General features: G+C 36.8%; 1 protein-coding gene across 1 annotated transcript in view; it reads right to left on the reverse strand.

Annotated features, from left to right (window-relative positions):
- Window positions 1-23,228, reverse strand: part of C8H9orf84 (chromosome 8 C9orf84 homolog) — an 85,334-nt gene that overhangs the window by 46,487 nt on the left and 15,619 nt on the right. The window contains exons 4-13 of the mRNA XM_018052786.1: window positions 21,688-21,850; window positions 21,373-21,487; window positions 20,291-20,441; window positions 17,826-17,927; window positions 16,638-16,746; window positions 12,044-12,138; window positions 11,169-11,405; window positions 5,234-5,650; window positions 2,366-2,491; window positions 1,201-1,377 (exon numbers count right to left, since the gene is read on the reverse strand). Coding sequence (XP_017908275.1) covers window positions 1,201-1,377; window positions 2,366-2,491; window positions 5,234-5,650; window positions 11,169-11,405; window positions 12,044-12,138; window positions 16,638-16,746; window positions 17,826-17,927; window positions 20,291-20,441; window positions 21,373-21,487; window positions 21,688-21,850 — 1,692 coding nt within the window. The remainder of the gene's footprint in view (window positions 1-1,200; window positions 1,378-2,365; window positions 2,492-5,233; window positions 5,651-11,168; window positions 11,406-12,043; window positions 12,139-16,637; window positions 16,747-17,825; window positions 17,928-20,290; window positions 20,442-21,372; window positions 21,488-21,687; window positions 21,851-23,228) is intronic.

Here is a 23,228-nt window from a genome sequence, read left to right on the forward strand (position 1 = left end):
CTTATTAAGTAGCTGCCCAAGGTCAATCTGTGAAAATATGATGGAGCTGGTATTCCAACCCAGACAGCTAATCTTAGAGCTCATACTCTTGTTGCTCCCAAAGAATGTTCAGTTATTTCTATTCTTGGTAGGCAAATGGTCAATGATTCCCAGTTGTGAAACAAGAAGAAAATTAAACTACTCATAATTTGCCAACTGGTTTGTTTAAATAAAGGTTGGGGCTTCCCTGGTGGCTTAGAGGATAAAGCATCTGCCTGCAATGCAGGAGACCCGGGCTTGATCCTTGGGTCGGGAAGATCCCCTGGAGAAGTAAATGGCAACCCACTCCAGTACTCTTGCTTGGAAAATCCCATGGACGGAGGAGCCTCATAGGCTACAGTCCATGGGGTCACAAAGAGTTGGACACGACTGAGCAACGACACATTTAGATAAAGGTGGGGGATCATAACACAAAGCAATACCTTGACCTGGAGGTAGACATCTGAGACTATTTGTCTTAAGATATGATTCCAACAAGACAGGTACTCATAGGGACAGGTGAATTATCTAATGAATATGTTCCATGTAGTTCCAGACCTTATTGATTGGATAGAGTGGATTTTGGATAGACTGCATGCAAAAGCGAGGCCAAGAAGACAGGATTCTAGGCACAAGTTAATCAGAGAAACTCTGCTTTTCTCTGTTTTATATAATGGGATGCCATGAAATATTCAATGAACAAAGAGTTCTGCTGAAAAGTTTGAAAACTACTGATCTAACCAATGCAGATCAAAGCAAATAAACAGTGATCACTGAGAATCAGGAACAACAGGAGAACAGTTATGGGTAGTATATCCTAGATACGGGTTTCCCCCACTATCTGAAAACAAAGCATTCCTATGAAAACTTTCATAAGCTGAAGTGGAGTAAATAAGCACCTTTTTTCATATAAATGAACATTCTCTTTGATTTCTTTCAGTTAGTGAAAACATATACTTATGCAGGTCTTTCATAAAATCAAAGTGGCAGTGCAAACATGAAAAGCAGGGAATACTTGTATTTTTTACCTTTTTATCCTTGCTTAGTTGATCTTCCAGCATTGGATTGTGGGTGCCATATGCTGGATTATAGTTATGCCTCCATCTGTGACTAATTTCTGCATTTTCTAATAATCCATAAATTCATATTCTTTTAAACAGTGTGACTTTTATTTGCACCCACCTTGATGAACAGCATCACTTATTATTTTTTCTTGTTCTTTCAAGAGGAACCTTGTTTGGTCAAAAATGATAGTGGCAAATTTCCAGTTAGCAGCAGGAAGAGTACAGAGGCATACAAGTTTTTCTAAGATAGGAGAAGCTGCTGCTTCCAGGAGACAATATGCTTGGCACTGGCTATCTGCAAAAATAAAAACATTAAAGGTAGTGTTTTTGTAAGGATGGATGTTCTTTTTGACAAACCAATTATGCATGGTACTTCTTGGAAACCTGAACTCCATCCAAATTCCCATGAGTTAAAAATCATGAGATTGTATAACAGCTTATTTTAGGATATTTATTCTAAATAAACTAGCAACAACAAAACAAAACACCTCTGTAGAATAAGCATAATGTTATGGCTATCTTGTTTATTTGAATTAATTTGGCAAGACAGGTATGAGGAGCCATATAAAGAGAATCACATACTATTTTTTCTTTTCCCTCCACTATTAGTTTATAACCTTAAGCTGAACACATTTATAACAGTGACAAATTATTTTTAGTTTTCACTAGATCGGTATTTAAAGATTTGTATTATCATATAAAGGTCATAAATAAACTTAAACTAAAAGATGAAATAATACTAAAGAACTAGCATCTATTTCCTTATTGATTTTCACAATGAGCATAGTGTTCTTAAGCAGGCTGTTCTTTGGGAGTCAGTGTAAAGAACAGTTTTCTTTACAGCAGAACAAATTATTTTAATCAGTATAGGAATCAATAAAACCACCCTGATGGTGGGTAAGAGAACAGAGAAAGCAACCATTAATGGTTTACTTTCCCAGACTGGGCAGAAGAGTCAGAGTTTGAGGAGCTGCAATTTGCTCTTCTCTGATGAATGCAGGAAATCAGCAAGTTAAATGAAGGAAGAAATAATACTTAGTGGACCAGAGTAGGGCAAGTCAGGGAGGGCAGAGGCAGTAAATAAAGCATTCTGAGTTTGGAAATAACTTGAAAGTAAGATTCGAATGAAGAAATATCTGAAACAAGTGAAGAAAATTACATGGAAAATAAGGTATATTCTAGATACCTAAATTTTAGAAACACATTACCATCTTGAAACATTTTAATATATGAGCTTTCAAATTTACTTAATTTGAAGGCATTTAAAAAAGCATAATATATACCTGATGCTGGAATTTCGATGACATTATCTGCTCTCCCTTCCTGATTTGTTTTCTCTAGGGTTTTATTATTACAAACAATAGGGCTTTCTTCTTGAAGAGCGAAAGAAAGTTCTTCGTTTTGAAGTTCTAATGAAAACATTAATTTGCATTGTTCAGGGCAACTTAATGTTGATTAAAATGCTTTCTTTTAATACAATTGTAACTGTTAAAGTTCTCTGAAATGCATCAGTGAACAACTATCCTGGTCAATGGACTTAACATGGCTCTGGGTAGGAAGCTGAATGGTAATAAAGGAAAGAACTTTGGCATCAAATCAGTGTTTCAGTCCCAATTCTGATGAAGCCTCAGTTTTCTCATGTGTAAAATATGGATTAATATATCTACTACGAATATTGTTATAAGGTGTTATAAACACCAAGGACAGTTCCTGACATCTAAGAGGCACATTCCATTCTACTTCATTTCTCTGTGACTGTCCACATACCCCTCCTCTGCTACTAATCCTCTCCTAGGCCCCAAACCCTACCTGTCTCTATCCTTTCTTAATAAGATCACTTCTTACTTTGTTGTTGTTGTTCAGTTGCTAAGTCAACGTTCAACTCATTTCATACTACTTACCTTTTAGCTCTCAGGCATTTTCTATAACAGGCCTTTTGTAACTGCGCACTCTACTTCCAGGCCAGCAAAGTGCCTCTCCTTTTTGTTTCCTCAGCACTCGGCATACTCTCCTGGCACTGACAACGTTGTACTGAAATTATCTGCAAGTCTGGTACACTCTATTATACTGGAAGCTTCTCAAGGTCAGTGACAGTATCATATTTTTCTCTAAAAAGTGATTTAGTGCCTGGCACACAATGTTCAATAACTGTACTTTTCTTCTATGAGTTTTAAATACACAGTAGAAAAAAAAAAGAGTAAAATATCCTAAACTAGATTGTCATTATTTGCAAGTATAAATAATGTAAGTAGCTTGATTATTATAGTGATTAAATAATCATTATTAGAGTTTTTGAGGGGGCCTGATAAATTCTAACATTCTTCCCTACCCTGGTAAAATAAGAAATAAAAATACATACCAAAACATTACCTCTGTTATTAAAACTAAGTTGGAGAAAGAAGCTTGGGCTGAGAGTCAGGTGAGCTTGTTAAATAAATACCTGAATTCGGCATACTACCTTCCCTGCCCCAGATTATACTGGACGGGCCAGGGTTCTGCATGGCTGGGGACCTGCTTGGAAAAGATGCATGACATAGAGAAGCAGACGAGAAGGCCTGCTACTTGTGGGGCAGCTCATTCCTGTAGGCTTATGCCAACTTACTCTTTTTCAAATTTACAACACACATAATTCATTCCAGGTCCTCTGGGGAGAACACATTAAAGGACAAAGAGGCCAGGAACATAAAACTAACTGAAGAAACATCAAGAGTGTAGAAGCATTCCCACCTAACATGAGTATTCTTTTACGTGTTTAATTAATGGCTAACTTTTTAATAAGAAAACATTCTCTTTATCTTTTTCTCCTTTCTTATTGCTTCCTCTCTCTGTTGCCAACATCCCTTATTACAAGATATCACCACAAGTATGACAACCAGTAAAGGATGTCAGTGCTAATTTTGGATTGAGTTCTTTTTCCTTTGCCTCAAATTTGAATAGAAACTGAAAACATTCATGAACCTGAAAACAACAAATCTTATAAAAATTCCTATTTATGATTCATAAGATAATTCTTTCTATTTTGCTCATTCTTTCAATGTATAGAAATTATGCTCTGGATTATGGTGCAAATTGATTAGAAAGATCTGTTACATATAGAGTTGTCTCCTAGCAAGGGAGGTTATAGGTGGTCAAATTATTACATAAAAAGAAACTTTAGGGTGAATATATATCAACATAAAGGGTCATAAAATTCTGGGATTTTAAATACTTTCCTGCAATTTCATTGAATTTTTCATTGTGTAAATGCACTGACTGACAAAGTACTGTAACTTTAAATAGATCTATAAAAGGCTTTCATATCATGCTGCACAGAAGGAACAAGCATTCTTTTCTGCTTTTCTGTCTTGAATCCCAAGCAGTTCCCCAAGCATGGGGACTCTTAGCCCAGTCCAGCATAGTCTGAGGCTGGGGTAGCTACTCTCCACAATTCTGGTGTTTAGTTAGTAAGCTCACTGGACCCTCAGAATAATTTTTGGTATATATTTTACTTCTGCTTTATTCAGGGGCAAGACCTTGTATACATTAATAGTACATAGGACAGTTATACCTATGTATACTCTAACTCTCATAAATAGTTTTGTACTTATTTCACTTGGGTAACCTATGTCAAACACATTCTAGAGTATTAGAATTCTAGGATAATTTTTTTACCAGGAGTGAAATGATATGACATACTACTTGGATGTTTATAAGCAATTAATGTAAAACAGTTATAAGTCAAACAGAAACTCCTTGGTAAAGTTAAAAGGAATAATAAGCAATCAAATGGATGAAAGATTCTTAGGTACATATTAAAATATAAGTTAAAACATTGATGTAGAACTGTGAGCTAAAAGAGAAAAAAGAATGGCAGAAAGAACAGCAAAAGTTAGGAATACTATGAATCTGTATGACTAAGTTGTAGAAAGTGTTTTTACAAATAGTGGCTTTTCTTACAAGTTCAAATGTGCTTTTAAATTATTTGGAAAACACATATGTACATTTATACCTGTTTATCTCATATCCATCTCTTTATACAATGTGTCATGAATCAATGATATTTTATTTGAAGAATAACATGTTTTACCTGAAGAACTTTATTTCTATAATAAATTATCTGTTTAGTCCTTGAAACTATCATACCTACACCAAATTATTACTAAGTTACCCACCATCTTTTCCATCATTGTCTGTGACTTCAGTCTTTGAGGTACAAGTTGGATACTTATTTCGCAGCATAATAAAGTCGCTCAAAAGGTCCAAATTATTCTCCCATTTTTTACCATGTTTAAAAGATGCTTTTTTAACTTTTGAAGAGGAAGATGATTCAGTAGATGGTACTGTGCTGTCAAGTTCCAAGTGATCTTTATTTCCTTTATTTTGGATTATTCCATAACCTAGTTCTAGGTCATTCTTCGGTTTTTCTTCTTTTCTTGGTCTTTCAACAGAGACATATTCATCAGAAAGATGCAAATCTGATGCTTCTTTAGTTGGAGATGGAGTCTTTCGTGGAGGTGATAAATGATCATTTGTAGATTGCTCATTAATAAGTATAAGAGGAGAGGAACAATCTTCACGTTCTAACCGTGCTGAAAATGGAAAATAAAAATATCCAATGATTTTCATGCCCAAATGGGTGTTCTACTAGGGTATTAAGATAACTTTTAGTTCTAGGCTTTTATTAATATAATGTGATCCTTAGGAGGACTTTGTTTACTGCTTTTAAAATCGATGTTTTCATGAGGTATGCCTGTATTGCTATGAACTTTCCCCTTAGTACTGCTTTTACAGTGTCCCACAGGTTTCCAGAAAATGAGGAAGATAAACTTCCAAACTCATTCTGTGAGGCCACCATCACCTTAATACCAAAACCTGACAAAGATGCCACAAAAAAAGAAAACTACAGGCCAATATCACTGATGAACATAGATGCAAAAATCCTTAACAAAATTCTAGCAATCAGAATCCAACAACACATTAAAAAGATCATACACCATGACCAAGTGGGCTTTATCCCAAGGATGTAAGGATTCTTCAATATCTGCAAATCAATCAATGTAATACACCACATTAACAAATTGAAAAGTCAAAGCCATATGATTATCTCAATAGATGCAGAGAAAGCCTTTGACAAAATTCAACATCCATTTATGATAAAAACTCTCCAGAAAGCAGGAATAGAAGGAACATACCTCAACATAATAAAAGCTATATATGACAAACCCACAGCTAACATTATCCTCAATGGTGAAAAACTGAAAGCATTTCCCCTAAAGTCAGGAACAAGACAAGGGTGCCCACATTCACCACTACTATTCAACATAATTTTGGAAGTTTTGGCCACAGCAATCAGAGCAGGAAGAGAAATAAAAGGAATCCAGATTGGAAAAGAAGAAGTAAAACTCTCACTGTTTGCAGATGACATGATCCTCTACATAGAAAACCCTAAAGACTCCACCAGAAAATTACTAGAGCTAATCAATGAATATAGTAAAGTTGCAGAATTAAAATCAATGCACAGAAATCCCTTTCATTCCTATACACTAATAATGAGAAAATAGAAAGAGAAATTAAGGAAACAATTCCATTCACCATTGCAACAAAAAGAATAAAATACTTAGGAATTTATCTACCTAAAGAAACTAAAGATCTAAATATAGAAAACTTTAAAACACTGGGGAAAGAAATAAAAAAGAACACTAATAGATGGAGAAATATACCATGTTCATAGACAGGAAGAATCAATATAGTGAAAATGAATATACTACCCAAAGCAATCTATAGATTCAATGCAACCCCTATCAAGCTACCAGTGGTATTTTTCACAGAGCTAGAACAAATAATTGGAGAAGGAAATGGCAACCCACTCCAGTGTTCTTGCCTGGAGAATCCCATGGGTGGGGAAGTCTGGTGGGCTGCCGTCTATGGGGTCGCACAGAGTTGGACACGACTGAAGCGACTTAGCAGCAGCAGCAGCAGCAGAACAAATAACTTCACAATTTGTATGGAAATACAAAAAACCTTCAATAGCCAAAGCAATCTTGAGAAAGAAGAATGAAACTGGAGGAATCAACTTGCTTGACTTCAGGCTCTACTACAGAGCCACAGTCATCAAGGCAGTATGGTACTGGCACAAAGACAGAAATATAGATCCGTGGAACAAAATAGAAAGCCCAGAGATAAATCCACACACCATGGACACCTTATCTTTTGACAAAGGAAGCAAGAATATACAATGGATTAAAGACAATCTCTTTAATAAGTGGTGCTGGGAAAACTGGTCAACCACTTGTAAAAGAATGAAACTAGAACAGTTTCTAACACCATACACAAAAATAAACTCAAAATTGATTAAAGATCTAAACGTAAGACCAAAAACTATAAAACTCCTAGAGGAGAACATAGGCAAAACACTCTCCAACATAAATCACAGCAGGATCCTCTATGACCCCCCTCCCAGAATACTGGAAATAAAAGCAAAAATAAACAAATGAGACCTAATTAAACTTAAAAGCTTCTGCACAACAAAGGAAACTATAAGCAAGGTGAAAAGACAGCCTTCAGAATGGGAGAAAATAATAGCAAATGAAGCAACTGACAAACAACTAATCTCAAAAATATACAAGCAACTCCTGCAGCTCAATTCCAGAAAAATAAACGACCCAATCAAAAAATGGGCCAAAGAACTAAATAGACATTTCTACAAAGAAGACATACAGATGGCTAACAAACACATGAAAAGATGCTCAACATCACTCATTATCAGAGAAATGTAAATCAAAACCACAATGAGGTACCATTTCACGCCAGTCAGAATGGCTGTGATCCAAAAGTCTACAAGCAATAAATGCTGGAGAGGGTGTGGAGAAAAGGGAACCCTCTTACACTGTTGGTGGGAATGCAAACTAGTACAGCCACTATGGAGAACAGTGTGGAGATTCCTTAAAAAACTGGAAATAGAACTGCCTTATGACCCAGCAATCCCACTTCTGGGCATACACACCAAGGAAACCAGAAGTGAAAGAGACACATGTACCCCAATGTTCATCGCAGCACTGTTTATAATAGCCAGGACATGGAAGCAACCTAGATGTTCATCAGCAGATGAATGGATAAGAAAGTGGTGGTACATATACATAATGGAGTATTACTCAGCCATTAAAAAGAATATATTTGAATCAGTTCTAATGAGGTGGACGAAATGGGAGCCAATTATACAGAGTGAAGTAAGCCAGAAAGAAAAACACACCAATATAGTATACTAACACATATATATGGAATTTAGAAAGATGGTAATGATAACCCTGTATGCAAAACAGCAAAAGAAACACAGATGTATAGAACAGTCTTTTGGACTCTGTGGGAGAGGGAGAGGGAGAGGGTGGGATGATTTGGGAGAATGGCATTGAAACATGTATAATATCATATAAGAAATGAATCGTCAGTCTAGGTTCAATGCATGATACAGGATGCTTGGGGCTGGTGCACTGGGATGACCCAGAGGGATGGTACGTGGAGGGTGGTGGGAGGGGGGTTCAGGATTGGGAACATGTGTACACCTGTGGCGAATTCATGTTGATGTATGGCAAAACCAATATAATATTGTAAAGTAATTAACCTCCAATTAAAATAAATAAATTTAAATTTTAAAAAAAATCAATATTTTCTCTGAATAAAATAATTTTTTAAAGGATAAAAATTCAGCACCTCTTTTCCTACTACTGGAGCTAAGGTTACTGGGCAAAGAAATAATTCCAGTCTGTTGCCAATAGGCTTACAGCTACTCACAGCCCTAGAGGTAACAGTTATTTAAGGTAAGAGTCAAAAACTTATGTACCAGAAGAAAATACTTGCAATACATACACTTTAAAAAAGACAATATCCAATATATATAAAGAACTCTTATAACTTCACATTTTAAAAGAACCCCAATTAAAAATTTGACAAGATACTTGATCAGTACTTTATATTCAGGTATGCACATGCTTAATATGGACACATTTTGAAAACATGCTAAATGAAGTAAGTCAATCACAAAAGACCACATATTTCATGATTCTATTTCTACAGAACATCCAGAATAGACAAACCTGTAAAGACACAGAATGCGAGTGACTGTTAATGGGTACAAGATTCCTTTTAGGGGATGAACCAGAATTTCATTTACAGAGCCCCACTCTGGCTTCCATAGTTGGGGTCATGCACCAGGAAGGCGAGTCCCCAGAATAGTTGACATTGAAGGCTTCTGGGGCTTTCTTTCAGGAGAGCTGTAGGAAAGTCTCCACTCTGAAAAGAGGCACACAAAATCTCACTCACCCTGAGACCCAGGGCAGAGGCAATACTTTGAAAGGAGCCTGAGTCAGACCTACCAGCTGATCTTGGAGAGATTTCCAAGAAGGCAGGGCAATTGGAGCCCACCCTCGGGACACAGATGTTGGCAGTAGCTGTCTTTTGGACACTTGTTCTGCCATGAGGATTCTAGTGCTGATAAGTACCATTTTGAAATCCTCCCTCTAGCTTATTAGCACTGGGTCAGGCCCCACCCACCAGCCTTTTGGGCATTAGTACTGAGACTCCTCAGGCCCAGGAGCTAGCTGTGTGGGGACACAATACCACCTACCAGCAGGACCCCCAACTCCCCAGCCACCCTGGGATGTGGTCCTGCCCACCAGAAGGCCAAGGAAACATACCTGCCCACCAGTGGCTGGACAACAGCCCAGGATCTCTTAGGCCTCAACCTGCCCACCAGCAGGCCAGTATCAGCTATGAGACCCCAAGACCTGGTTCCATCCGCCAGTGGGTGGGCACTAGCCCTGGATCATCTGAGCCCTACCACAGCCCATCAGTAGGCTAACATCAGCTCTGGGACGCTTTGAGCTCCTCAACAGCCACCTGAGGGTATAAAACCCACCCACTATTTGGCTAATCCCAGCCTCAAAACCCTACAACTAGCCATGTCAAAAACCAGTTCCACCTACCAGCGGGCTGACACTAGATCCAGGACTCCCAGCTTTGCAGCCAGCCATTCTGGGACCTGGATCCACCCATGGGTAGGTCAACAGTAATCCTGGGGTCCCCAGCTCCACAGCCAGCCACTTTGGGACCCAGCCCCACCCATTAGTGGCCAGTAGCCTCCACACAAGAGCAGGGTTTGGCAACCAACTGGACAAGCGGTCAGCCACACCTATCAGACCACTCACATTAGTCAATCTGCCACAACAGAAGTGCCTGTACAGCCCACACAGGGCTGTGCATAGTGCATATAGCTCTAGGGCGTATAGCTAGAGCATACAGCTCTTGTGACCAGAGGGAGTGCACTACTGGGACATATGCAACTGCTCCAAAAGACCACTTTTCCAAAACTAGGAAACATACTCAAACTACCCCACACATAGAAATAAAAACTGTGAATTAGGCAAAATGAAGAGACAGAGGATATATTCCCAATAAAGGAACAAGATAAAACCCCAGAAAGAACTAAATGAAGATAAGCAAACTACTCAATAAAGAGTTCAAGGTAATGATCATAAATATGCTCAAGGAATTTGGGAGAACATAGACATAAAGCTCCTAAATAAAATACTAGAAAAAGTTCCTGAATAAAATCTTTTTAAAAATCCACAGAAATAAAATTCCTAAATAAAATATTTATATTGTATCAAGTTTAAAAATGCCTAATGACTAAACCTTTTGGTATCAAAAGATGATTTCTATTGTTGAAAAGAGATTATTAGACATTACTGAACACTTAAAACTCAGCTGTCAGGTTGAAAAATAATGGTGCTGGTTTACACCTAGGCTGATGTACACAGAAAATGAGCTAGAAATTATCCTTTATAAAAGGAAATAAGGTCTCTTTAACTGAAAATGTCTAGGGATTTAAAGCTCAGACTACAGAATTTTAGAACAGAAAGAGACTTAAGGATTAGTTTGTCAAACTTCCTCTTTTTTTCAAGGAAGAAAATGGGGCTTAGTGAAGGTCAAAGTTATAAATTCTGGCAGAGCCAGAGTTATAGTAAATGCTGGAATTACCTCCTGGAAAGCCAATATCTAACATTTTCTCATTCTGAAAATATTTACAGAAGTGATATTTACTATTATACTTACGTTCTACTTGAGGCACATTTGTAGGTAAAAATGTCTCCAATTTAGTATCATTGGAAGATAAATTATTATGACACAAATATGTACTTAGAGGTTCCAAAGTTTCTGGCAGATTTAGTCTTGCTTCTTTCCACCACTCTGCATTTACAGGATTAACCACAAGTTTTTTGTCTTCAACAGAAAATATCTTTTTCAAATCTGTAAGTGAATATTGATTGTTGGGCTCTTCAATTCTTGGCACTTAAAAAATCAAAACAAACCAAACAACAAATATGAGAAACAATCCACAGGGCAAAAGAATGAAAAAACACAAAAAACAGAATCACACTAGAAATCTCTTATAAAGTAGACTTTTACAAATTAGAATAAAAATAAAACAAACATATCTAGTATTTCATTTTCAAGATGCTAATATTTGTAAAAGTCTAAAATATTATAGCAACAGAAGTCACATAAAGGTTTTTTTCAATATATGGAAATATCATGAAGTTAAATATTCTACTATTTAGCAGGAAATAAAACTTTATTTTGTTTGACTGTTTTAGTAATTACTAAATTAGTACATTCAATAATATTTTGAAGAATTAATGTAAGATTTATTAAATCAGAAATTTTCTCATTATAATGAGCCTAAATAAGAAGATATGTTTTATCAGATTTTATGATAATTATCATTTTAGATATTGTGGCACAGAATTTTCCATTACTTTTTTAGCTTAAGTAGGGAAAGAGATGGAGAAGGAAATGGCAACCCACTCCAGTGTTCTTGCCTGGAGAATCCCAGGGATAGAGCAGCACGTCCAACAACAACAATACATTTCTACTGATTGTACATTTTCATCTATACTTTTTACTTAGCATTCAAAATCAATTTTTACCTCTAATAAAAGATGAGTTCAGAGAGCTTTGGCAGCTTTCTAATTGGCATAGCATATGGTATTTGTTAGCTGATTCTTCAGCAGTAAGCAAATTACTGAAAAAGAAGAGTTAAAGTTTAATATTAGATAATATATATAATACAATATAACAATGGACCCAAGTCCATTCTAAACAGAATTTCTGGAGCTTCTACTGGCTGAGGATCAGAACTATAAAAAACTTCTGTCTCCTCTACCTTTTCAGGAAGTAAAAGATCCTTAAGTTTAGTTCAGGTCCTTCAGTTTTGTGGGTAAGTGAGTGATGTGTCTGTGTGTTTTGGTATTTAGGAGAGAAGGAAGTATGTATGACAAGCAGTGTAAATCAGTAAATACAGCTCATTAGTAGGTACGAGGTCAAAAATTAGTATGTAGCAGGAACAATGGACTGGTTCAAAATTGGGAAAGGAGTACGTCAAGGCTGTATATTTAACCCTGCTTATTTAACTTATATGAAGAGTACATCACGCAAAATATCTGGATGAAGCACAGGCTGGATGAAGCATAAGTTGCAATCAAGATTGCCAGGAGAAATATCAATAACCTCAGATATGCAGATGACACCACCCTTATGGCAGAAAGTGAAGAGGAACTAAAGAGCTTCTTGTGAAGGTGAAAGCAGAGTTGAAAAGCTGGCTTAAAATTCAACATTCAAAAAATGAAGATGATGGCATCCAGTCCCATCACTTCATGGCAAATAGATGGGGAAACAATGAAAACAGTGACAGATCTTATTTTCTTGGGCTCCAAAATCACTGTAGACAGTGACTGCAGCTATGAAATTAAAAGACACTTGCTTGCTCCTTGGAAGAAGAGCTATGACAAACCTAGACAGTGTATTAAAAAGCAGAGCAAAAAGTAAAATTTAAAAAGCAAAAAATTGCTGACAAAGGTCCATCTAGTCAAAGCTACAGTTTTTCCAGTAGTCATGTACAGATGTGGGAGTTGGACCATAAAGAAGGCTGAGCACTGAAGAACTGATGCTTTTGAACTGTGATGTTGGAGATGACTCTTGAGAGTCCCTTAGATTGCAAGGAGATCAAATTAGTCAATCCTAAAGATCAGTCCTGAATATTCATTGCAAGGACTGATGCTGAAGCTGAAGCTCCAATACTCTAGCCACCTGATGCAAAGAGCTGACTCATTGGAAAAGACCCTGATGCTGGGAAAGATTGAGGGCAGGAGGAGAAGGGGACAACAGAGGACAAGATGGTTGGATGCCATCACCAACTCAATGGACACGAGTTTGAGCAAACTCTGGGAGACGATGAAGGACAGGGAAGCCTGGCATGCTGCAGTCCAGAGATATTTTCTTTGGTCACATATAAAAATATATTCACAAGTCAGCAATCAGTTAGTGTAGAAATAAAGGGGTCGCAAAGAGTCAGGCACAACTAAACGACTGAACAAGAACAACAGGGAAGAGACCATTAATTCACAAACCCTTTAATCTATGCCCCAAACCTTCCACACCCTCTTAAGTGAGAAGTGATCGTATTCTGTTTCTCTGTTCATATGTGACCCCGTGGACTGTAGCCCACTAGGCTCCTTTTTCCATGGGATTTCCCAGGCAAGAATACTGGAGCGAGTAGCCATTCCCTTCTCCAGGGAATCTTCCTGACCCAGGGATTGAACCCAGGTCTCCTGCCTTGCAAGCAGATTCTTTACCATCTGAGCCACCAGGGAAACCCCACAGATCATACATGAACATGCTAACTGTAAGTACTGCTAGTTCAATTGACAATTCTGGGTAGTAGCAGACAACTAGATCTTATGTCTAAATCACCCAATTTACTCACATGACCCAAAAATCTTGCATGTGGTGGTAATATTTGAGAAGCTAGACAGTTCTTAAACCTTGCCAAGGTCTCTTTGACAACCTGATACCTCAGATTGTAGGTTATCTTAAAGTAAAAGGAAAGATAAATATTTAGGCAAACCAAGTCCAGCAGAAGATCATAATATAGACAAATGACCTCCTTCTTAATCGAGCTTTCTGAAGACATGTCTGAATTTGATATTTTCTTTGGTCATATATAAAAATATATTCGCAATTCAGCAATCAATTAATGTAGAAAAAGGCTTCACACCACACAGACATTTTTTTAGCACCATACAATCTAGCATAGAGTTTTACATGTAATAGGAACTAAAAATATTTGTTAATTGGTTATATCATTCCCTGGTGGCTCAGACAGTAATGGGTCTGTCTACAATGCGGGAGACCCAGGTTCAATCCCTGAGTTGGGAAGATCTCCTGGAGAAGGAGATGGCAACCCACTCCAGTATTTTTGCCTGGAAAATCCCATGGATGGAGGAGCCTGGTAGGCTACAGTCCACAGGGTTGCAAAGAGTCGGACACGACTGAGCGACTTCACTTTATATCTCTAGCCAAACTGTTGTGTTCTGAAACAAAAGTAATTAGGGCCATAAAAGCAAGTTAAAATTATAATAATACTACATATTATTTTTCTTTTCTGTTTTTTAAAAATTATTTGTTCTCTTTGTTTTCAGTTTCACAGTTGATGTATAAGTTTATTTTTAAATAGGGATTTTTAAGTTTTTATGTTCATGAACCAATGGAAATGATTTCCAGTGATGAGACAGTTTCTTAAAGTTGTTTCAAAAGGCCCTAAAACCTTTGGCTAATTGAAAAGTCTTTTTGTTCTAACTGGCAAATCATAAATACAGATAAGACTTAATTTCATAAATTCTCATTAGATGTTTGAATTATAACAATAAGTAGGTATAAAACATGTGTGATTAAAATGAGTTTACCGCAGTTTAAATAAACACTTTCAATATGAGAAATTCAAGATTATATTAATTCCAGCTAGTGTTTGTTTCTAATTGACAATCTGCCTTAACAGATGCAAACCAGTCAATCCTAAAGGATATCAACCCTGAATATTCATTGGAAGGACTGATGCTTAAGCTCCAATACTTTGGCCACCTGATGTGAAGAGCTGACTCATTGAAAAAGACTCTGATGCTGGGAAAGATTGAGGGCAGGGGGACAGAGGATGAGATGGTTGGATGGCATTACTGACTCAATGGACATGAGTTTGAGCAAACTGTGGGAGATAGTGCAGGACAGGGAATACTGGTATGCTGAAGTTCACAGGGTTGCAAAAAATTGGACATGACTTAGAGAGTTAACAACAACAAGAAGGGTATATGGAGTAAGTAAAAGAGTAAAAGAACACACACAAAAAGAAATATAGGCCCTGCAAATAAAAGATAAAAAATCCTGCACCTTAACAAAGGGATTAAAACATTTAAACAAATTATAGAGTTTCTATACTTGTCTCATGCTATTTTGTTAGAGCTCGTATCTGATATGGACAGTTCTAGTTCATGGTAGAGTTCTGCATAGCTCTAAAACAAAATTTACTCCTCCTAAAGGAAATCCTTCTTTGCCTGAAGATGAAGATAATTGGTACCCTCAATGTCAGCCTTCTTTATTTTATGCTGTGACACTCTCCTGAGACCATTAGTAGAAGCCTGAGCAGCTAGTGATGAGATGCTCCAGTTGCTTCCAGTAATCCAATAGCATTCTCTTCTGGCAGATTAGCCAATCACAACTAAGAACTCAGAATATGTACTATTATTATCCCAATATTATAGATAAGGAAGCTGAGGCACAGGGCAATTAAGATCACAGAGCTAGTAAATGACAGAGCCAGACAATCTGGCTGTACTTCAGGGCTATTAACTACTTACTATGGGCTGAATTGTCCCCGCTCAAATTCATATGTTGAAGCCATAACACTCAGTACCTTAGAATGACTATATTTGGAGGTAAGGCCTTTAAAGAGGTAATTAAGTTAAATGGGGCGATTAGGGTGGGTCCTAATCCAGTACAACTGGTGTCCTTTTAAGAAGAGATCAGGACATAGACATGCATGGAGGAAAGACTACATGAAGACAGAGGGAGGAGACAGCTTTCTACAAGCCAAGGAGAGAGGCCTCAGGAAGAATCCAACCCTGCTGATATCCAGATCTCAGATTTCTAGCCTCTAGATTCTGAAGAAATAAATTTCTATTGTTTAAGTCACTCAGTCTATGGTATTTGTTATGGCAGCCCTAGCAAATCAATATACTACTACACTATATTTCACGGTAATGAGTGCCAATAGAGGCAGTGTCATTGGTAAGCATCCACTGGCAATTTTCTAAGCAGATGGTTTAAGTTTAAAATTAAAATTTCTGAGTTGTTTATATTTGATGGTGATATATTCACATTCAAAATACTAAAAGTATAAAAGAGCCTAGCTCTATCACTTACTAGCTCCTATATATTGTGTTTACCTAGTTCCTTTCTGGGCTCAACCAACATTACTTGATTTTCACGTGTCCTTCTAAAGATATTCTGTGCATATAAAAACAGTTATGTACATATATGTTCATATATTCCCATCAGTTTCTTATTATAAACACCATTTAATCTCTTACATTTTTTTCACAGAAATACTTTGGAAACTGACTTTATATGGAGAGATTTAAAGATTGGTTCTTCTGAATTGCAATCTGAGTTCTAGATATAATCTTTACTTACATTTTACAAACAGGAGAAGATGGAAATGTCTGAAGTTCTGCACATAATGAATTCACTGAAGAATGGTGGTTTGTTAGGTCTAGATGAGTTAATGGCATTCCTAACTCTTCTGGAATATATAAAAATTAATAAAAATCATGTTATATAAACATTGAATAAATATGTATGATTCGTGACTTTTGTAAGCAACTATTACGTTCAATCATTCTGTTACAACAAAAATTTTCAATCGAAATAAATTTGGATTATTTGAAATACAAAATAACAGTTTTAAATTTCCATCTATATAAAGGACTACACATATATGACATGGTGTCTCAACTATGATAATGGTGATTTTTAAAAAATACAATGATAACTGAACTTTATTAAATTTACCATTTAAGATAAATTCTAAGACTTTATGTGTAATAATGTTTTAAATTCTGACAACTAATACTGTCAATACTTAGGACACAGTGTTATTTTTATCTCTGTACTAAATACTGGTGATGTTAAGCAAACAGTATTAATAGAGAGTAATTCTTCACCTTAAAAAGTCTGGAGATTAGGTGGGCTAGCACAAAATTATATTTTTATAGAATGGGTTTGAAAAAATAATCATCATTTATGATACAGAGCCAATGTGTTTCTATCACTCTCATAAATAAAACAGCATACTTCCAAATAGATGATTAATTTCATCCAGATAAAAATGCAACTAAATAACAGTATTGTCAGCACAGTTCGAAAGCAACATAGTCTGGCATTACACTGGAACAAAAGATAATTCTGACCTTCTAAATTTGGTAGGATAGTAATATTAACAATAATGATAGGATTGCTTTGAGGATTAAAAAGTTAAATTTACAAAACTGTAATAACGGTCAGCCAGATTGTTAATACTGAGGTAAAATTTTATTACTGAACTATAAAATTATAAGATTTGTTTTTAATATTAATACTATTTCCTTCATTCCTCTTCTTCAATCTTTGTAACTCTCCTCTATATAGTATTCAATTTTGATGCTTGAAGGATGTTAACGATAGGAACAAATGTAAGGGATAGATAAAAGAACTTGGTTTGCAATAATCAAGTTTTAAACATGAAAATTGTCTCTTAGTAGACTTTATATGTGAATGTATTGTACTTTTACATCATATATAGATATCCCCTGATAAACTCAGTGGTTTATTCAAAATTTCTACCTGGTTGCCTGTACTCTGGTTCATATTGATTTTGAATGGCCAAAATTTCTGTGGAGCTGCATTTTATATCCTCAAGGTCAACTCCATGCTTGATAGTAAGATCTGAAAAGACAAAAAAAAGAAAGTCTATTATCAGCAAAAGTACTATGATATTAGTTTTCTGTAATCTTGTTCATTCCTCAGTGAACTGTTCATTCCTCAGTTCATTCCTCAATGACTGCTCTGAGGAGTCATTTAGTCTCCATTACAGCCAAGTAAGAAGGCAATGGCACCCCACTCCAGTACTCTTGCCTGGAAAATCCCATGGACGGAGGAGCCTGGTAGGCTGAAGTCCATGGGGTCGCTAAGAGTCAGACACGACTGAGCAACTTCCCTTTCACTTTTCACTTTCATGCATTGGAGAAGGAAATGGCAACTCCAGTGTTCTTGGCTGGAAAATCCCAGGGACGGGGGAGCCTGGTGGGCTGCCATCTATGGGGTCGCACAGAGTTGGACACGACTGAAGTGACTTAGCAGCAGGAGCAGAGCCAAATAAGAAGCTTCACTAGTGGTTCAGTTGGTAAAGAATCTGCCTGCAATGCAGGAGACTGTCTGCAATACAGGATACCCGGGTTCAATCCCTGGATTGGGAAGTCTCCCTGAAGAAGGAACTGGCAACCCACACTCCAGTATTCTTGCCTTGAAAACCCCATGGACAGTGGAGCCTGGCAGGCTACAGTCCATAGGGTTGCAAAGAGCCAGACACAACTGAATGACTAAACTATCACCACCAGGGCCAAGTAAAGGCTGAGAGTGTAACACCACAGTCATTCGATAAAGTCACTTGTGCTTAACATTAGCATTCATAGATTTGTATCCTTCTAAAAAGCCCATCACTTCCCATCACTTCATGGGAAATAGATGCGGAAAGAGTGGAAACAGTGTCAGACTTTATTTTTTCGGGCTCCAAAATCACTGCAGATGGTGACTGCAGCCATGAAATTAAAAGACGCTTACTCCTTGGAAGAAAAGTTATGACCAACCTAGATAGCATATTCAAAAGCAGAGACATTTCTTTGCCAACAAAGGTCCGTCTAGTCAAGGCTATGGTTTTTCCAGTGGTCATGTATGGATGTGAGAGTTGGACTGTGAGGAAAGCTGAGCACCAAAGAATTGATGCTTTTGAACTGTGGTGTTGGAGAAGACTCTTGAGAGTCCCTTGGACTGCAAGGAGATCCAACCAATCCATTCTGAAGGAGATCAGTCCTGGGATTTCTTTGGAAGGAATGATGATGAAGCTGAAACTCCAGGACTTTGGCCACCTCATGTGAAGAGTTGACTCACTGGAAAAGACTCTGATACTGGGAGGGATTGGGGGCAGGAGGAGAAGAGGATGACAGAGGATGAGATGGCTGGATAGCATCACTGACTTGATGGACGTGAGTCTGAGTGAACTCTGGGAGTTGGTGATGGACAGGGAGGCCTGGTGTGCTGTGACTCATGGGGTCTCAGAGTCAGACACGACTGAGCAACTGAACTGAACTGAACTGAAAAAGCCCTTTGGCTACCTGTGGTTTTGAGCTCTGCTAGATGTTCAAGTTCTGGTATAAATTTGATTCATTTACTCAGGTTGCCTTTTCGTAACCTTGCTTGACTTACACGCTGAGCAGTAATCCCCTTGATTTAGTCTTGTCTGCAAGAATGCTTTCAAGTATGTTGATGGCAAGCATCCCCATTTTCATTGGATATCACAAATCCCCCTTCACTCCTTCCTAATATTATATATCTTTGATTATTTCAATTGGAATTTATAAGAGGAGCATTAAATATGTGGGCTCAAATTATATTAGAAGACTTCAACAATATTTACTATGTTTAACTAGGAAGAAACCATCTAAATTCCAGGTTATGACTCCCAGTCATCTGATCCATGAATCATAACCTTACTGTGGGTCTCTAAAGTCAGCATAGAAGTTGTTAACATTTTGTCACTGTGTAAATAACTCAAAAAGTTAATATAGCCATATGTGCTTTAGCTCTATTTGTATAATTACCTTGAAATAGATTAATTTGAGACATCTTAAGAGTGTAAGTATACAAAGAGAGGACAATGAGAAAAGAGTTTTATCAATAATAATTTTGAGATTTTTGCTGTATAACCTTACAGGAAACTTTTTAAAAATCTGAAGGTTCAGAAAAGGTTTAATGAACAAGAACTTTTGTAGCAAACATTATTAAGAAGTTCTAACAAGTCATAGATTTTTGGGAGGCCTTTTGAAATTATATTTTAATTTGGCATAATTATAGATTCATGTGGAATTATAAAAATAATATACAGAGATTTCATATAAAAGGGTAACATCTTGCAAAACTTTGTACAACATCACAATCAGTATACTAACACTGAAGTTGGACACAAAACATTTCTATCACCACGATTCCAAATGTTGCCCTTTTATACCCGAACACAGCCATTTAATTCTCACCTGTTTTGGAAAGGTTTTCATTTTCATCTGCATAATTTATTACTTCTGGCGTTAAGTTTAATGACTCCTTCAGTTCTGAGAGTGATGGAATATCAACTTCTTGTCTGTGGCTTATAGGTACTAACAATTCACATTCAAGCAAAGTTGATGACTAAAATAATATATAGGCAAGACAAGTTTTTAGTGAGGCTTTCCAAAGAAATATTTCTGAGTTCACAAAAAGATGCATTTGCTTAATTGGTGTAATTTAAAAACTAAATCCACACTCAAAACTTTTAATGCTCTGCACACATTTTATTTTAAAAGTAAGTGTAGCAGCCAAAAAAAAAAATATATTACAAGCAATTTTCTGTCTGAATAAAATCCTTCATGGCCACTGTTTATATTAGTGATGTACAATATTCCTAGATACAGCAATATTTTCTTTTGTGTTAATAACAATTCAAAATTCTAAGTTAAAGCAATCACTGCAGCAAATGAGAGTTGGTGAATGGAGTAAAAAGAGTAGGTGGAATGGAATGGATCTTTACTGCATTCCATTGAATTTATTTCTCTCTCATTCTGACAGAACTGGATTCTTCAACACGTGAGACTATATATGCATAGCTCTCAGAATTAACAGGGGAAGAAGAGGAGACTGGAGAAAAGGAGCTAACAGGTGAATTAATATTTTTACCATGTGTGTTACGATTTTTGTTTGTAAAAAATAGAAACCTTTAAATGCTTTAAGACCAATGTATATATAACCTCTTAGTGTCCTGTACCAGGTATATTGATTAAAATTATTGGGAGAGGTTTTAAAATTCCCTATACCTGGGATGCACACCAGACCAATTAGATAAGAATACATCTGAGTAGGACCCAGGCTTCAGAATTTTATTAAAATTTATCAAGTAAATTCAATGCATAGCCAAGGTTTAGACTGCTATCTCTGAGGTACATTTGACTCTTTAATTGATACATGTTCAACTCATTATTGAGTTTTTTAATTTGACAACAGTAGATGGCCAATGTGTATTACTACAACTTTAAAAGTATGATTTTCTAACTTTAATTTAAAAATTACTGAAAGCAAATACTACAGCTTCATTTAAACCTACTGTTTCTTTCAGTTTCTCCTGACAAAAGTCCTCTTTATCCATGTAAAAATCTTCTTTCACAAAACATTTTACATCTCCTTGAAGAGAGAAACACTCCCTTAACAAAAAACAAAACATTAAATTAGTGTTTACTTTTTAGTAAGGTACATACCAAATGTAGTTAGTCAAAATACATAGTGATTAAAATTAGACTTGAGGTAATAATAAAATACCATGATTGATAGCATCTAGACTTGTGAACATAAAAAGAATATTTTCTTCTCTTAAAAATATTTACGACACTGGGCAATTAAGTACCTGAAAAATTTAGCTTCTGTGGGGATCTGTGCTTTGAAATCTGGCAAGGGATCCTTTACTAAATATAGTTTTAGCCTACTCAACAGAGTGTGCAAAGTTGGTAGCTGACTTTTATAGGCCATCAAATAATTTACAAAAATTATTTCTTCATCAATAGACAAATCTGAAAATAAATAAGAAATAGAATAAGAACAAATCTAAAAGTTATACAAAAGGATCTAGATAATTACTGTAGTCAGCCATTGATACAGTTGGGGTTGACAGACACATTTTATTTATTTAGTTATTTAAAGAATGGTTGATGTACAATATTATGTAAGTTACAGGTATATAATACACTGATTCACAATTTTTAAAGGTTATACTCTACCTATAGTTTGGAGAAGGAAATGGCAACTCACTCCAGTATTCTTGCTCAGAGAATCCCGTGGACAGAGGAGCCTGGTGGGCAGCTGTCCGTCCATAGGGTCGCACAGAGTCGGACATGACTAAAGCGACTTAGCATGCGTGCATGCATTGGAAGAGGAAATGGCAACCCACTCCAGTATTCTTGTCTGGAGAATCCCAGGGACAGAGGAGCCTGGTGGGCCACTGTCTATGGGGTCGCACAGAGTTGGACACAACTGAAGTGACTTAGCAGCAGCAGCAGCTACCTATAGTTATTATAAAATATTGGCTATATTCCCCCCTGTTGTACAATGTATCATTGTAGCTTATTTTATACATAATAGTCAAACACATTTTAAAGTCTTTAGTTCTTCATTGTATTGTGCAAATAAATCATGTAGCATGGGACTGGTACAGAGGTAGAAGCTCAATAAAATTTAACACGGTTTAGTACAGGGCATGGCAACTCACTCCAGTATTCTTGCCTGGAGAATTCCATGGACAGAGAAACCTGGTGAGCCACAGTTCATGGGGTCGCAGAGTCGGACACAACTGAGTGACTAACACTTCCACACTTTGACATTCAGTACACTGAGTAGGGCTTCCCTGTAGCTCAAATGGTAAAGAATCTGCCTGCAATGCAGGAGACCCAGGTTCCATCCCTGGGTTGGAAAGATCCCTTGGAGAAGGAAATGGCTATGCACTCCAGTATTCTTGCCTGGAGAATTCCCTGAACAGAGGAGTCTGGTGGGCTTCAGTCCATGGGGTCACAAAGAGGTGGACACGATTGAGCAACCAATTAAGCATGGTACAGTACACTGAGTGGTAACCAAGTATCCTGAAAGAGTTGTAAAGGCTCATATTTTTTTCCCCCATAAAGTGAATGTAATCAATGGAGGAAGCTATTTTATGCCTCAGGCTAGCCAGTTAGCCTTAGCAAGACAGTAAAGAAATAAAAGCATTTGACTTTTGCTGATCCCAGTCTTTTCTTCTCTGTATATCTCGTAAGGTCTCCGATTCATCTCCAGAGACTCACACTAGGGAATGGAGATGGTCTAAAAAGCCTACAAATGAGACCAACTCTGATTCTAGCACTCTAAAGTTGTTTAAACACATTTGTTATAAAATTAACTACAATGAAAGCTATATAACAA

The sequence above is a fragment of the Capra hircus genome, chromosome 8, assembly GCF_001704415.2.
Source record: "Capra hircus breed San Clemente chromosome 8, ASM170441v1, whole genome shotgun sequence".
Classification (NCBI taxonomy): Eukaryota; Metazoa; Chordata; class Mammalia; order Artiodactyla; family Bovidae; genus Capra; species Capra hircus.